The sequence below is a fragment of the Epinephelus moara genome, chromosome 8, assembly GCF_006386435.1.
Source record: "Epinephelus moara isolate mb chromosome 8, YSFRI_EMoa_1.0, whole genome shotgun sequence".
In the NCBI taxonomy this organism is placed as follows: domain Eukaryota; kingdom Metazoa; phylum Chordata; class Actinopteri; order Perciformes; family Serranidae; genus Epinephelus; species Epinephelus moara.
The window spans coordinates 44,785,584-44,799,973 of record NC_065513.1 but is presented as its reverse complement, the minus strand read 5'-3'; the positions used below and the strand labels follow the sequence as shown (position 1 = coordinate 44,799,973).

Here is a 14,390-nt window from a genome sequence, read left to right as displayed (position 1 = left end):
CTCCCCCCGCCGATCTCCGCAAGTGATGTGAGGACTCTAAAACTTCACCAGGGCCTCCGTCGGCATATGGGTGAGTAGATAATGGCTGAATTTTCATTTTTGGGTGCACTATCCCTTTAAGTAAAAACGCTGTATTAAAGTGTTCCTTAAATAAACTAAGTGTGTTTATAAAGAGAACATGAGCATGAACTGATCGTCTCACCTGCCTTTGTTCCGTCAGGTTCTGCTGAAGGATCAGACCTGGACATGGACCTGGACCTGGACCTGAGCCGGTCCTCACCGGGCCGGGCCGTTCTGCTCCTGGACATTTCTCCTGTCTCCATGACGACACCTCCAACATGTCCGACTGTGATCCAGCTGCTGTAGAGGAGCAGACGGCTGCAGAGGAAGCTCCTGGTCCTCCCAGTCCTCCTGATCCTCCTGGATCTCCTGATCCCCCTGGTCCCCCTGCCCCTCCTGGTTCTACCAGTCCCGGTCGTCCCCCCCTGGCAGAGAAGGCCCTGTCAGAGGCCTTCGCCCGGCTGCGGTACCGGGACACGTCTCTGCTGATCTGGCAGCAGCAGCAACAGGATCTGCAGGTGGCGCCGCCCTCCACCTACCTGAGCCGCAGCCAGTCGGCCTGGTACAGCAGCTACGGGAACCAGGCCGTCCTGATCCGGGACAAGAGGGGCCTGGAGGACGCAGAGGGACGCTCCAGGATCTGCAACCTCATGTAGACTCATGTCTCATGTTTTACACTTCCTGTCCAAGGCAGGAACATCACGCCGTTACGATCTCGATCACAGACTGTGGAGACAGTCGTTGCGCGTCTAATCTGCCATTGAAGGAAGTGACAGCACCAAGTCAGTGTCTGTGTGAAAGGGACAGTCGACAGGATGGGACCATGGACAGGACAGGTGGGACGTTTGGACGATGTGTTCTGTGGGCGACCTACCGCAGGACATTTAAAAAGCAGCAGTTAGCAGTTAGCGGTTAACTCAGAGAAGAAGAACAGCAGCTGAAAATGTCCACAAATAGTGAAAAGGGACTTCATAGCAGCTCTGTAGCGCCACCTGTGTGTGACCTTACTGTCATGTGACATGTCGCTCATCTCTGCATCATTTCCTGTAAAGAACTACATCGTCTGGACTTTAAATGAACTGAATCCTTTTTATGTTTCTGTGAACAGTTTTAATCTCTGAAATTATTTTCACCTTTCATGGTTTCATTTCATATTTCATAAGAACAACGACAGATCAGAGCACAACATTTTTATTTTTTTATTTTCTATTACTCTGATATTTATTTCTGATGTATTGATTATTGGAGATTTTATTCTCTGTATGGTCCATGTTGAAATGTTTGCTGGTAGATGAGTTAAATAACTGGAATTATACCAGATGAATCTTTAGAGCTGGGGCCGGATGATCAGCCGATGATGTCATGTTGTTTGAGATGATCGTCAGACGACATCTGTGTGAGTCTAAGTTTCCTGAGCTTCAGTTTCACATGAAATTTCAGTGAAACTTTTTACAGGAAAATGTTTACAGGAAGTTAAAACGGCACTCTGGTTTGAATCGTCTGTTTTCGGACTCAGGTGAGTTTCCTCTTCCTGCGGACTGAATGATTCAGACTTCAGTCTGAGGCTGGATCCAGATCTCCACCCTCTGGACTTGTAGACTGAGCTCTCGCCTACTTCAGAAGCACGTAATGTGACGTCTTCACCGCCATCATGTAAAGTCTGCAAGAGCGGGAGTCTGCAGCATTTTAAAAGGAGTTAATGGACAGGCTTGGATTCTGTTTCACTCGTGTCGGAGGACATCTCTGTCTGACAGCAGTCAGAGGTTAAAGGGCATTGTGGGAAATGTAGGAGTTTTAAAGGGATCCAGACTCAGTGATGTCATCAGGAGTGTTACAGTTTGAACTGAGTCGGCAAATGTTTTTATTCTTCCTGGACGACGGCGTTGTTTTACAACTAAATCTCAAGACTTGAGTCGAAGACCAACGAGTCCCAAAACCAAGTCGGAAACTCTGTTTCTAGTCCTGAACAAGTCACAGGTCATCTGCTGCACTGAAGTACACATTTTTAAGGAACTTGTACTTTATTAAAGTATTTCTATTCTCTGCAACTTTCTCCTTCTTGACTGCGTCTCAGAGTGAAATATTTTTACTGCACAGATTTAGTTCCTTTACAGATTCAGATTATTGATACAGTATATAATCAATAATCAATAATGATGTGTTATTAATGATGAATCTACCAGCAGGATATGAAGTCATTTAAAAAGGTTGAAAAGGTTAAAACATCATAAAAAAACAAACAAATCAGGCAGAAGTTTGTTTAGGTGAGTGAATATTAATCATGTGGTAACATTACCTGTGGTGTCCCCAGGGGGCAGTACTGGGACCATAACTGTTTCTGTTGTATATCAATGATTCATGTCGAGTTTCAGAGACATTAACATTTGTTGCATTTACAGATGATACCAACAATTTATTTACAGCTGCTCCTGACAGAGATCGCAACAGAAATTGATCAACTGAAAAGATGTTTTGATAAAAAAAACAGTCACAAAATTAAAAACAAAAACATGAGTGTGAATTAAGATAAATAATGTTAATATAGAAAAAGGTGTGTAAAAGTACATTTCTGGCAGCAGGGAGCAGTGCATTATGGGAAAATCAGATAAATCACTTTAGATCACCGACTGCTCCTTTAAAGGGATAGTGCACCCAAAAATGAAACTTCAGCCATTATCTACTCACCCATATGCCGAGGGAGGCTCAGGTGAAGTTTTAGAGTCCTCACATCACTTGCAGAGATCCAAGGGGAGAGGAGGTAGCAACACAACTCCACCTAATGGAGGCTGACGGCGCCCCAGATTCAAACGTCCAAAAACACATAATTGAAACCACAAAATATCTCCATACTGCTCGTCCGTAGTGATCCAAGTGTCCTGAAGCCCCGACATAAAAAGTTGTTTGGAAAAACTTCATTTGAACTCTGTTTTTAGCCTCATTGTAGCCTGTAGCTCTGACTGCCTCTCTGTGCACCGTGCTCACGTGTGCGTCACAATTCTAAGAATTTTCTCAGAATTCCATCACTGGGAGCAACTCTTAGCACGAGGAGGCTTTGTGAATACGATCCCTCAACTCTTAGCACGAGGAGGCTTTGTGAACACGGTCCCTCAACTCTTAGTACGAGGAGGCTTTGTGAATATGGTCCCTCAACTCTTAGCATGAGGAGGCTTTGTGAATACGGTCCCTCAACTCTTAGCACGAGGAGGCTTTGTGAACACGGTCCCTCAACTCTTAGCATGAGGAGGCTTTGTGAACACGGTTCCTCAACTCTTAGTACGAGGAGGCTTTGTGAACACGGTCCCTCAACTCTTAGCACGAGGAGGCTTTGTGAATACAACCCCTCGTCTGTTACCAACAATTAATCTTTATACGCGTAATGATATAGTGTATACAAATTTAATCTAAACTTATGGTTGCATTTCCTCCTTATCTTGGGCTTATATATAAACGTCAGTTTCAGTTACTTAAATTGTTGCACAAGACACCTTAGTTAAGATTTTCCTTAGAATCTAAATAAAGGCTTCCTTAAAATAAAAAACACAACACCCTTAAGGTTCTGATTCTGATTTCTTAAAATGTCAACTTGAGTTTCTCAGATTTTCTCATCTTGGGCTTATACTCAAGAAATCCCTTGAAGTTGCTTCAACTGTTGCACAAAATATCAAGTTTCTTTAAATTTTGAGTTAAGTCTTCCTTAAGTGAAGAAAAACAATTTCCCTTAAAGTCGGAGTCAAGGCTTCCTTCAATGAAAAACACCCGTTAGTCTTTTGTTGCAGTTATCTTTAATGTTTAGTTAAGTATTTAAGGGTTTCTCCTTATCTTGGGCCTATGTTGGGAAATCAATTAAAAAACTATTGCACAAAACACCTTGAGTTAAGAGTTTCCTTAAAGTCTAAGTTAAAGCTTCCTAATTATAAAACACACAGTACCCTTAAGTCTTTTCCTTCAGGTTTTCATAAAAGGTTCACTCAAGTATTTAAAGTTCTCTTATCTTGAGTTTCTATTTAAGAAATTCCTTAAACTGTTGAACAAAACACTTTCAGTTAAAATTTCCCTCAAATTCCAAATTGCTTTTTTAAAGAAAGGTTTTCTCTTTACCTGCAGCTTATAATTTTCATAAAGCTAAAGTATTGCATGAAACACCTCTAGATTTTCCTCAAATTCCAAGTAAAGGCTTTTTAAAACCTTTACTTGGAAATTGAGTTAGTAAACCCATTAGTTGAACCATTGCACAAAACACCTTAAGCTTTTCCTTCAGTCCAGGACAGTTTTCTCCCTATTTGGGGCTTATACCTAAGAAATCCCTTAAACTTAGTTAAACTGTTGCACAAAAGACCTTAAGTGTCAGAAGCGTATGAGTCCACATGGAAACTAAAATCTTTCTCAATGCAGTAAATGCCTTAATGGTTTCCTTAACCAAGGAAACACTTTTAAGGGATTCTCTTCAACACCTTTAAGTAAGTCCCTTAGCTCAGGGGAAATTAAGCCTTACATGTCGCACTAAAATACACTAAATAATAATAAAATATACTACAAAAACTACAAAGGTATTGGCTGGTTGTAATCTGACATCCTCACTGCTGGATGTCACTAAATCCCCTTATATCTGACACACTGTTCCTTTCAGTCTGTTTAAGGTCTTTTTTCGGTGAGCGGTTGGCGTCAGTGTCCAGACAGAAACATTTAGTATGTGTGTGAATGAGAGTCGACTCGGCGTCAGCTTCAGTTTACGTGTTTATTTATGAAAACAAAGGAACTCAGAAAATAAGGATCCCATATCAGTAATTACATCAAATAATTCACTTGTTGGTTTTTCGTCGGTTCGTCCTCTCTGCGTCTCTGCGTGTCTCTGTCTCTCCGTGAGTCTCTACTCTATCGAGCGGAGTTGGATCTAAACCTCAGACAGCTACTATACAGCTACTATACAGTGCTCAAACATACGGAAGAAAGAACGTACGGCCGGAGTGCATGCAAATACATAAAATCACTTTTTTCCTTTTTCTTATTAAAATACAAAAATTAACTATCAGCATCAAAGCTCGACCATCAACTAAAAACAAACAGAGGAGGGTTACTGTGGCAACCGGCTGTCTTGCTGTCCATCTGTCTGTCCGTCACGTTGGGAGGAAGTCTGTGTGTGTGTGTGTGTGTGTGTGTGGTCACTTATCTATCAGTTATTGATCCATCTGTAAAATGTCCAAAATAAAGCCTGTTTAAGTCTCGACAAGATTCGTCAGCCCGACAACAGAAAGCACAAACGAATTCCCACCATAACTGAACATCTCCATGACAACCAATACACTCCGCCCACTGATGCAGGCCGTGAAAAACATCAGATTCGGTTTGAAATGAGACGAAACACAAAATCAGAACGATCTTTGAAAAGTGTAAAAACAGAAATGAATCATCAGAATTATCGGATTAAAAATCAATTAATATTTTTTCATCATCAGTTAAAAGTTCGTCTGTGTGGCTGTGAAGCTGCTGAACTGAAATTAAACCATTGATCAATAATCAATATCTTCAACCACTCAGAGGCTCTGAGTTCACAGACAGGTGGGGTTTCGACCAATCACAGAGGAGGAGGCAGAACTGACAGGTGACGACCCAAAAACCACCGGCTGTGTCTGTATCCATGACGACAAGTCAGCACAACGCTGGTCCAGCGTCGTCGAAACAGGGGTCAAAGGTCAAACAGACAGACAGACAGACAGACAGATCGACAGGTGAGCTGTGGGTGTGAGAGTCACATGATTCAATCTGATTGGTTCGTCCTGATCGATCCGATCAGCAGAAACACGACGAGGTCAGAAGAGAAAAAGGAAGTGGTGCCCCTCCCCCGCCTGCTGTCTCACCGTGCTGCGTTCAGAACATGATGGAAAATTGGAAATTCTATCTTTCTGTTAGAGAAGACTTTTCTGTGATGAGCGTCCAGCATCACAGCCTTTAACCGACCAATCAGAGCAGAGCGTGATGAGTTAATGTTTGTGTGTGGAGCTGCGATGATTCGTCCAATAATCACTTCTTTGATTTATAGAAATTAATTAGCGACTGTTTTTATAATTTGTATGTGTTCAAACAAAATGAGCCGTCTCCAGGAGCTGCTGCTGTCCTCGCTCCTACACTGGACAGATCTCATGTTGGTGGAACAAAACAAGACATTTGATGATGTCACTTTGGGCTCCAGTCACACGCCGTTCTCACAGAGCGCCGACGTTTTACAGTACGACGTTCTCAGGTGACAGGAAACACTATGACATCAGGGGTCTGACATCACCACGAGACGTCAGCTGCATCCCAAACATAAGGACACTTCACTGCAGCTCAGTCAGGTGACCATGAGGCTGTGATATCACCATGAACACGACATCGAAATAAAAATCTGCTGCTGTGTTTAAAAGGTTTGAGCTGACGAGGCCGCCGCAGCCAATCACATCAAACTTTACTTAAAACTCTAAAATTAAACAGGAAGTTAAACAGGAAGTTCATCTCGCTGATTCAAACTGTTGATTTTTCTTCACATTCACAAAAACTTTTTATGATCTGAGCAGAAAGAAAATAATTTGACGTCTGCGTCCTCGTGTGAGTTCATCTTTATTTTGGACATTTTAAAAAGACAATAATTGATCCTAAAAATAATTGATGAAAAAATAAACAGCTGTTTTTCTCTCACGGTTCATTGAAGTTGTTTGTTTTTTTTTACACTCGCAGTTTCTTTTTTTGGAACTTTCTTTCCCAGCAGATTGTTTTGGGGTTTTTTTGGTCAAAGTTTGAAAATCGGATAAAATTATAAAGTTTAAAAGAACGGAGACGTTTTTAACCTCCTCCTCATATTTGGTTCAGTCTGAACTCTGACAGGAAGTATCCATGGTGTGGTGGTGGTGGTGGGGGGTTACAGTATGAGTGGTTTTGTTTTGGCGGTGGCGGGGTGGTGGTGGCGGCAGTGGGGGGGTTGAACAGGACAGCGGTACAAAGACATTTTTATATAGAGAACCTTATAAGACACAAACAAGTTCAGCACACAACCTGAAAAATTAAAACTGAAAAATAAAGGAAATGTAGTGTTAAAAAAACAAACAAACAAAAAAAACAACAGAAGTTTGTCTCGCTCTGCGCTGACAGAGCCGGCGCTGGTTGGTGGGGGGTGCCTGGGTCTGAGCCTGGTGACCCCACCCCCCCATTGACCCCGGGGATAGACAGTAGGTGTGGGTGTGGCGTTCAGGACCAGCAGAGGACGGTTTGGTCTCAGAGGGTTTTCAGTTCTTCATGATTTACCTTAGAGCATAAATCAGCTGATCGATTGTAAATGATCTGACAGATTAACTGATAACTTCAAGATTAAAAAATAAAAACTTCTGTGATTCTAGTTTTAATAAAAAAAAACTCCTGCAGAGACCTGAAACTTGTAGCAGAGAGAATCTAAAGTGATGACGATGTGTTGAGATCATTTAAATAAACCTGCGTCACATTCGAGAAACTGTCACCGATCGCAGCACCACTTTAAACTGGAGTGACATCACAGTTAAGATTGACTCGATGCGACCAGGTGTCGCACTCGGCAGCTGCCGCCGAGCGGAACTTAATGAAACCACATCAAAACTATAAACGAGCGTCCGATCGCATCACATCACCTCACAGAGCTCCCCGTCCACACTGAGTCCATCGAATAGCCACTTCTGTTACTTCACGTAAACACAACACGTAAACATCAGCTGTTTGATTCAGATCAGATCAGAGACGTAACCACTTCAACGATGGGTAAGTAGCCTACTGACGACCTTTCTACTCTGTAAGGCTACTTATTAAAAACACATTTATAATGGGATTTTTGATGGAAATGACAAAATCACCAGCAGGAAATGTTAGCGAGGGTCATTTGGCAGAAACGTTCAGCTCCCTGTTGATCTGCCTCCGGTCAGCTCACACCTTCATCAGATATTCTTACTAAAATAAGACGACATCACATCGATAATTAATCCTAACTTCATCAACCAGCAGTTCCTCGTCCACTGTAAGCGAAAGATATAAATAGAAACACGCCATCTGAAAGTTCAGCTCACAAAGAGCGCTGCGTCACTCGTGGTTATTCAGGACGCCTCTTCCGTTGGATTCAAATCCAAAATGTTGTCATATTGGTGCAGTTTTAGTTTTCTTGCTACATCTCCTCTCACCACCCCAAAACACACGCCGCTCTGCCCCTCCCATCTCCTGAAATATAATCTCCTTCCTGCTGCAGACAGCGGCCTCGGCTCACAGCCGCTCAGACACTGGTGGCTCCATTTATAAACATAATATTATTAACACAGTACATGTTGGATTTCGCGCCGTGACACTGTCGGCACAGGCCGATGATGTAGGCGACTTTTTCATTTGCCATAATGACAAACGTCAGTTAGCTGGTCTGTATCAAATCTAACCAGTTTAAGCTCGGACACCAGAAATCGACCCAACTCTAACGATGATGCGTTCAATGCCTCCACAGTGAACCAATCGGCAGTTTGAACCACATTCTTGTGTCACTGCAACGTAACAACCTCCATCTTCTCACACCACACCTCCACACGACAGTCACGTTTACAACAGCAGCTGTTCGGAGTAGTTAACTCGAACTCTGCTGACCACCAGAGGAACCAGATCAGACCAGATCACTACAGGAAATATGATGCTTTAAGACATTTTGTCGTCTGTACAATAACGACTGGATTTTCCAGTCAAGACAAAAAGCTGCAGAACACTGCAGACCGACACCAGAACGAGGACCTGAACGCACCTTCAGTTTGTTCACATAAAGATAAGTGATAAACTGTGACCGGATCTTTACAAACACTCAAACGCACCACTACATGATGACGTCACTACGACACCACAGATCGTTCCTCAGCACCAAGTTTCAAGCCTCTGACAGCTGATTGGTGGTTTACAACGTGATTGGCTCCCACGATGCTCTGAACTTTGTCTCACAAAACCCAAAACTAATCAGTATCAGGTGATGACACGAAAAGTTTCCTGTTATAACATTTGTTTCACGTTTTCACAAAGGGTTTTCATGTTAAACTTGTTACAACAAGAAAAGCATCATTTTTTATGAAAAAAAATTCTTGTAATGGGAAATTTTTTTTGTAAAATTTTATCACCTGATACTGATCAGCTGTGTTTTTTTTTTACTTGTGTGGCATCAACACATTTCCATTCGCAGGCGTTTCCACCCTGTAGACAAAAATCTGAGGAAACTCTTTGCAGGCGCTCTGCTTCCAATCAATCAATCAATCAATCACTATCTGAAACCCTGATCAGAGTAAAACCCACTGAGATCGCCTCCTCCTCCTCCTCCCATGATTCTCTACAGATGCTTCTGGAATGTTTTCAGAGGTCAGGGGTCGCAGCCGGCCGTCCCAGAAGAGGAAGAAGAAGAAAGCCTCCATGGCAACGATGCTCGAGTGTTCAGAGAAGATCAACACGACTCCCAGACAGACAGGCAGACAGGCAGACGGACAGACAGGAAGACAGACAGACAGACGGGCTGTCTGTCTCTCCTCCTCCTCCTCCTTCTTCTCTGACTGGAAGTTGTCACTGTCTTCCTCTCCTCCTCATCCATCTGTCGGCATTCCTCCAGGGGGAAAAAAACAAAACAAAACAAAACAAAAAAAAAAAACACTAGGAGCTAAAAAACAGGTCAGCCTATTTACATACAGTCTCCACGTCTGGGCGTGTGTGTGTGTGGTTTATATGTGTGTGTGTGTATGTGTGTGTGTTGTAAGAAGTTCAGAGTGTGTATCTCTGTCTTTGTGTGTGAGTTTGTTCAGGATGGAAGTTTACATGGATGTGTGGGTGTAAGTGTGTATCTGTGTGTGTTAACTGTATAGATTGAGTTGTGTGTGTGTGTGTGTGTGTGTGGCGTGGATAAACCTCTGTGTGTGTAATCAGTGTGTGAATTCAGTAACGTGTGTGTGTGTGTGTGTGTGTGTGTTCAGTCTGTGTCAGAGGAGGAGGAGGTTCCTGTTGAGGAGCTGTCATCAGAGGAGGAAGAAGAGCTGCCACTCAAACGACTAGCTCCGCCTCCTGAGGCCCCGCCTCCAGCTGCCTTTTCTGCAGAGAGAAAGAAAGAAATCATGAACAGATGTACGTGTCACTGAGGATGTACCCAAGCAGTGTCCCATATGTACCCAAGTAGTATCGAGGATGTATCCGTGCAGGGCCGAGGACGTACAAGAGTAGTGTCGAGGATGTACCCAAATGGTGTCAAGGTTTTACCCAAGTAGTGTCAAGGTTTTACCAGAGTAGTGGCGAGGATGCACCCGAGTAGTGTCAAAAAGTTCCTGGGTAGTGTTGAGGATATACCCAAGTAGTATCAACACGTATCCGTGCAGTGTCGAGGACGTACCCAAGTAGGGTCGGGGATATACCCTAGTAGTGTCAAGGATTTTTCCACGTAGTGTCGATGATTTACCCCAGAAGTGTCGATGAATTACTCGAGTAGTGGCGAGGATGTACCCGTGTAGTGTCATAAAGTTCCCAAGTAGTGTTGAGTATATACCTGAGTAGTATCGAGGACATATCCGTGCAGTGTCGAGGACATACAAAAGTAGCGTCGAGGACGTACAAGAGTAGTGTCGAGGATGTACCCTTGTAGTGCTGAGGACATACCCGAGTAATGTCGAGGACGTAACCGAGTGGTGCTGGGGATGTACCAGAGTAGTGTCGAGGACGTAACCGAGTGGTGCTGGGGATGTACCAGAGTAGTGTCGAGGACGTACCTGAGTAGTGTTGAGTAGTAGTATATATGTGGTATATTAATACTCAGAACTTACGCAGTAGCTTCCTCTGCTTCTTCTGAAGGCAGGATTTGACGTAGCGCTCCAGCTCTCGAAGTGTGGAGGGTTTGAGGGTTTCAAAGTCGATCTCGATCTCGTCAGGGTTGGAGTCCCTCAGCGATGGCTCTCTGGACTGGATGATGTGAACGACGCGGCCCAACTTCTCCCCCGGCAGCCGGTTTATATCCAGACTCAGCTGGCGTTTCTCATCATACGACATTGGCAGTGATGACTCCTCGCCATCGTCTCCGTTGGCTGAGCCACCGCCCGACGCCTTACTGCCTTTCTTAGGTTGCCTAAAAACACAGTCACTCTGAATTCAGTCCCAGCAGTTTCATGAAAAATCTCCTAAAAAACTTTGATGTAAAGAAAAAGGAAACTAACTGAGACGTACCTCGTGGCGGTCACCGTGCTGTTGGCTTTCCTGGCCGGCGCTTTCTTCTGATTGGCTGGTTTGGGCTGCTGAGCAGCAGCCTTGGGCTTCTTCTCTTCCTCCATCTTGCCCTTGTTCCCTTTGTCTTTCTCCTTCTCTTTCTTCTTCTCCTTGTCTTTCTTCTCTTTCTTTTTCTTTGGCTTGCTGACAGGAGCCTGGGACAGGACCGCCAGCTGCTCGTGCACCGCCTTCAACTGGTGGAATACACTGATTATCAATACCTCTAACCTCCCATCAATATTTAGAAACGCCTTCCACAGGTGAGTCATTCTAGAAATCAATCTAAAACCATGTGCTCATAAGTAGGATCAGTATTTTTATATCAAAAATAATTTCTAGAAAATCAAATAAACAGAATTTCTTAAGTTTCATTAAATCTACAACAATATTAAAAAAGAAGAAAACCAGGATGTTCTTGACCTGTGATTGGTCGGCAGCACCAACCTGCTCCTGTAGCTCAGCCAACCGCGTGGCTCGCTCCTCCTCTGAGTCAGACGATTCGTCGGAGGAGGAGTTGTTGCTGCTGTCAGAGGAGGCGGTGCTTTTACTGACCACTGGTGTTGTAGATGGGACTGACGGCTCCAGGCCCTCGTCTGGGATCTTAGCGAAACGCATCTCGAACACGTCCTGAGGACAAAGACAAGAGAAAGATTTATATTTACTGAGCAGAGAAATCAATCAGATGAAGATTCTGAAATGTTCTGGAACGTTCTGGAGGTTGTATGTACCTGCAGCTTGCGGGCCATGGCCACCACCTCGTGGTCTGGAGGGTTGTACTTGTAACAGTTGGAGAACATTAACCTGACGTCAGTGGCGAAACTTTGAGGATCGCTGTACTCTCCTTTATCCATCTTTTTCTGTCGGGGGGAAACAGATATTAAAAATGTAAAAATTAAGGCGGAATTTATACTTCTGCATTGAACTGACACGGTTACTTTAATTTCACAGATAAGAAACAATAAATTGTGAAGACAATAAAGCCTCCACACACTGTGTGTGATTTATCCTGGCTGAAATATGAGCAGAGGNACCTTGTGAGCTGTAATGGAGCTGAATTTAGTAATGTTACCTTTGTTAAATATTGCTGTTGTCCCTGGCTTCATATGAGAAGAGGAAATCTCTGCTAGCTGCTAGGCTAATTTATACAATGTAAAATGCCATAGGCTTGTGCTAAAAACATTAGCATGTTGTATTTGTGGGGAAAATGTGTGTTTTGAATCAACTAAACTTTACAGCACTTCACAGAAACCACTGTTGATACTGTGACTATTACCTTTTAACTCAGGCTGGAGCGTCTGACAGCTCACATATTATCTACACGGCTGTGACTTCAGCTCCTCTTGGTGATTATAACTGCAGTAAATTCAACAAGCTGCACATACTCCCACTGGGATACATTCTAGGGCCTCTGATTTTTCTTTTTTTTGTTTTTTTAAATCGGCCTCTTGATGGATCCCTGAACATTAGACCAGACATCACATCTACACTGATGACACAGGACTCAACACCTGCTCTGAACTCAGCGGTGTGTTTTGTATGTGATGAGGACATGTGAGCATTACCCGGACAGTGCTGAGGTCCATGGGGTGTTTGATGATGTCGTGGTAGTCGTGCAGCTCCAGTGCCTCTGCGTCCACTGGTTTGTAGAAGGGCCAGGCGTAAGCGGCATGTTTTTTAGAGAGCATCTCCTTCAGGATGGCGTCGCAGTGTTTCATCTGCTCACCGAGCTTACCGCCCTTACTCCTCCCAGCTCCCCCTCCGCCGCCTCCCACCTCACCCCCCGCCACCTCCTCAACTGTCTCCCTTCGGGTCTTGGCGGGCCGGGCAGCAGCCTCACGGCGGGACGAGCCAAGTTTGGCCGGTTTGGTGTCCTGGGCGGACGGAGAGTCGGCGCGACCAGCAGAGATGGCCGACGTGGTGGGAGTGGTGGTGTCGGCTTTCCTTTTCACACCTTTCTTCTGTTAGAGACACAGACAGGTGGAGAAAGAGACAGACAGGTTGAGACGGACAGATGGGTGGAGTCAGATGTATCAGTGTATTCTTTTCTAACTTGGGTCACGTGATGCTGTCCAACACCACACATCTGTTACCTTTACAACAGGCTGTGCAGACGGCATCATGGTTGCCGGGGGTTGCGGGGCAGAGACGGGGGGTGTGGTCTGTACCGGTGTGGGCGTGGTTGAGATGACAGGTGTCTGAGAGGGAGAAGGGGAGGGGTAGGAGGGGGGAGGGGAGGCTGAAGACTCCGCCTGCTGACTCACTGAGACAGAGAGACAGAAAAAGTACTGTTAGTACTGCAGTAGTACTGTATGTGTACCTGTAGTAACAGTAGTACTGTATGTGTACCTGTAGTAACAGTAGCACTGTATGTGTACCTGGAGGACTACAGTAGCACTGTATGTGTACCTGTAGTACTACAGTAGCACTGTATGTGTACCTGTAGTGACAGTAGCACTGTATGTGTACCTGGAGTAACAGTAGTACTGTATGTGTACCTGGAGTAACAGTAGCACTGTATGTTTACCTTGAGTAACAGTAGCACTGTATGTGTACCTGTAGTGACAGTAGTACTGTATGTGTACCTGGAGTAACAGTAGCACTGTATGTGTACCTGGAGTAACAGTAGTACTGTATGTGTACCTGTAGTACTACAGTAGCACTATATGTGTACCTGGAGTAACAGTAGTACTGTATGTGTACCTGGAGTACTACAGTAGTACTGTATGTGTACCTGTAGTAACAGTAGTACTGCATGTGTACCTGGAGTACTACAGTAGTACTGCATGTGTACCTGGAGTAACAGTAGCACTGTATGTGTACCTGTAGTAACAGTAGTACTGTATGTGTACCTGTAGTACTACAGTAGCACTGTATGTGTACCTGTAGTAACAGTAGCACTGTATGTGTACCTGTAATACTACAGTAGCACTGTATGTGTACCTGTAGTACTACAGTAGAACTGTATGTGTACCTGGAGTAACAGTAGCACTGTATGTGTACCTGGAGTACTACAGTAGCACTGTATGTGTACCTGTAGTAACCGTAGCACTTCATGTGTACCTGGAGTAACAATAGTACTGTATGTG

General features: G+C 44.1%; 2 protein-coding genes across 3 annotated transcripts in view; one reads left to right on the top strand and one right to left on the bottom strand.

Moving 5' to 3' along the window:
• Positions 1-2,131, top strand: part of LOC126394679 (putative uncharacterized protein BRD3OS) — a 4,578-nt gene extending 2,447 nt beyond the window's left edge. For both annotated transcript variants that reach the window (XM_050051674.1, XM_050051673.1), the window contains one exon: positions 221-2,131. In XM_050051674.1, coding sequence (XP_049907631.1) covers positions 339-716 — 378 coding nt within the window. In that variant the 5' untranslated portion in view covers positions 221-338 and the 3' untranslated portion in view covers positions 717-2,131. The remainder of the gene's footprint in view (positions 1-220) is intronic.
• Positions 2,132-4,781: 2,650 nt separating this feature from the next.
• On the bottom strand, positions 4,782-13,758 carry LOC126394662 (bromodomain-containing protein 3-like). Its single transcript, XM_050051601.1, has 7 exons — positions 13,395-13,758; positions 12,867-13,262; positions 12,033-12,161; positions 11,725-11,931; positions 11,266-11,498; positions 10,869-11,167; positions 4,782-10,146 (listed from the first exon to the last, which is right to left on the bottom strand). Exons 1-7 carry the CDS (start codon positions 13,422-13,424, stop codon positions 10,028-10,030), a joined length of 1,413 nt encoding a protein of 470 aa, XP_049907558.1. The 5' UTR covers positions 13,425-13,758; the 3' UTR covers positions 4,782-10,027.
• Between the last annotated feature and the right edge of the window lie 632 nt (positions 13,759-14,390).

Coding starts and splice junctions, on each gene's coding strand:
- LOC126394662 (XM_050051601.1), bottom strand. CDS start 13,424: ATGATGCCGTCTGCACAGCCTGTTGTAAAG. Junction 11,932..12,032: donor CCATGGCCCGCAAGCTGCAG/GTACATACAACC, acceptor CTTTGTCCTCAG/GACGTGTTCGAGATGCGTTT. Junction 11,168..11,265: donor AGCACGGTGACCGCCACGAG/GTACGTCTCAGT, acceptor CTGTGTTTTTAG/GCAACCTAAGAAAGGCAGTA.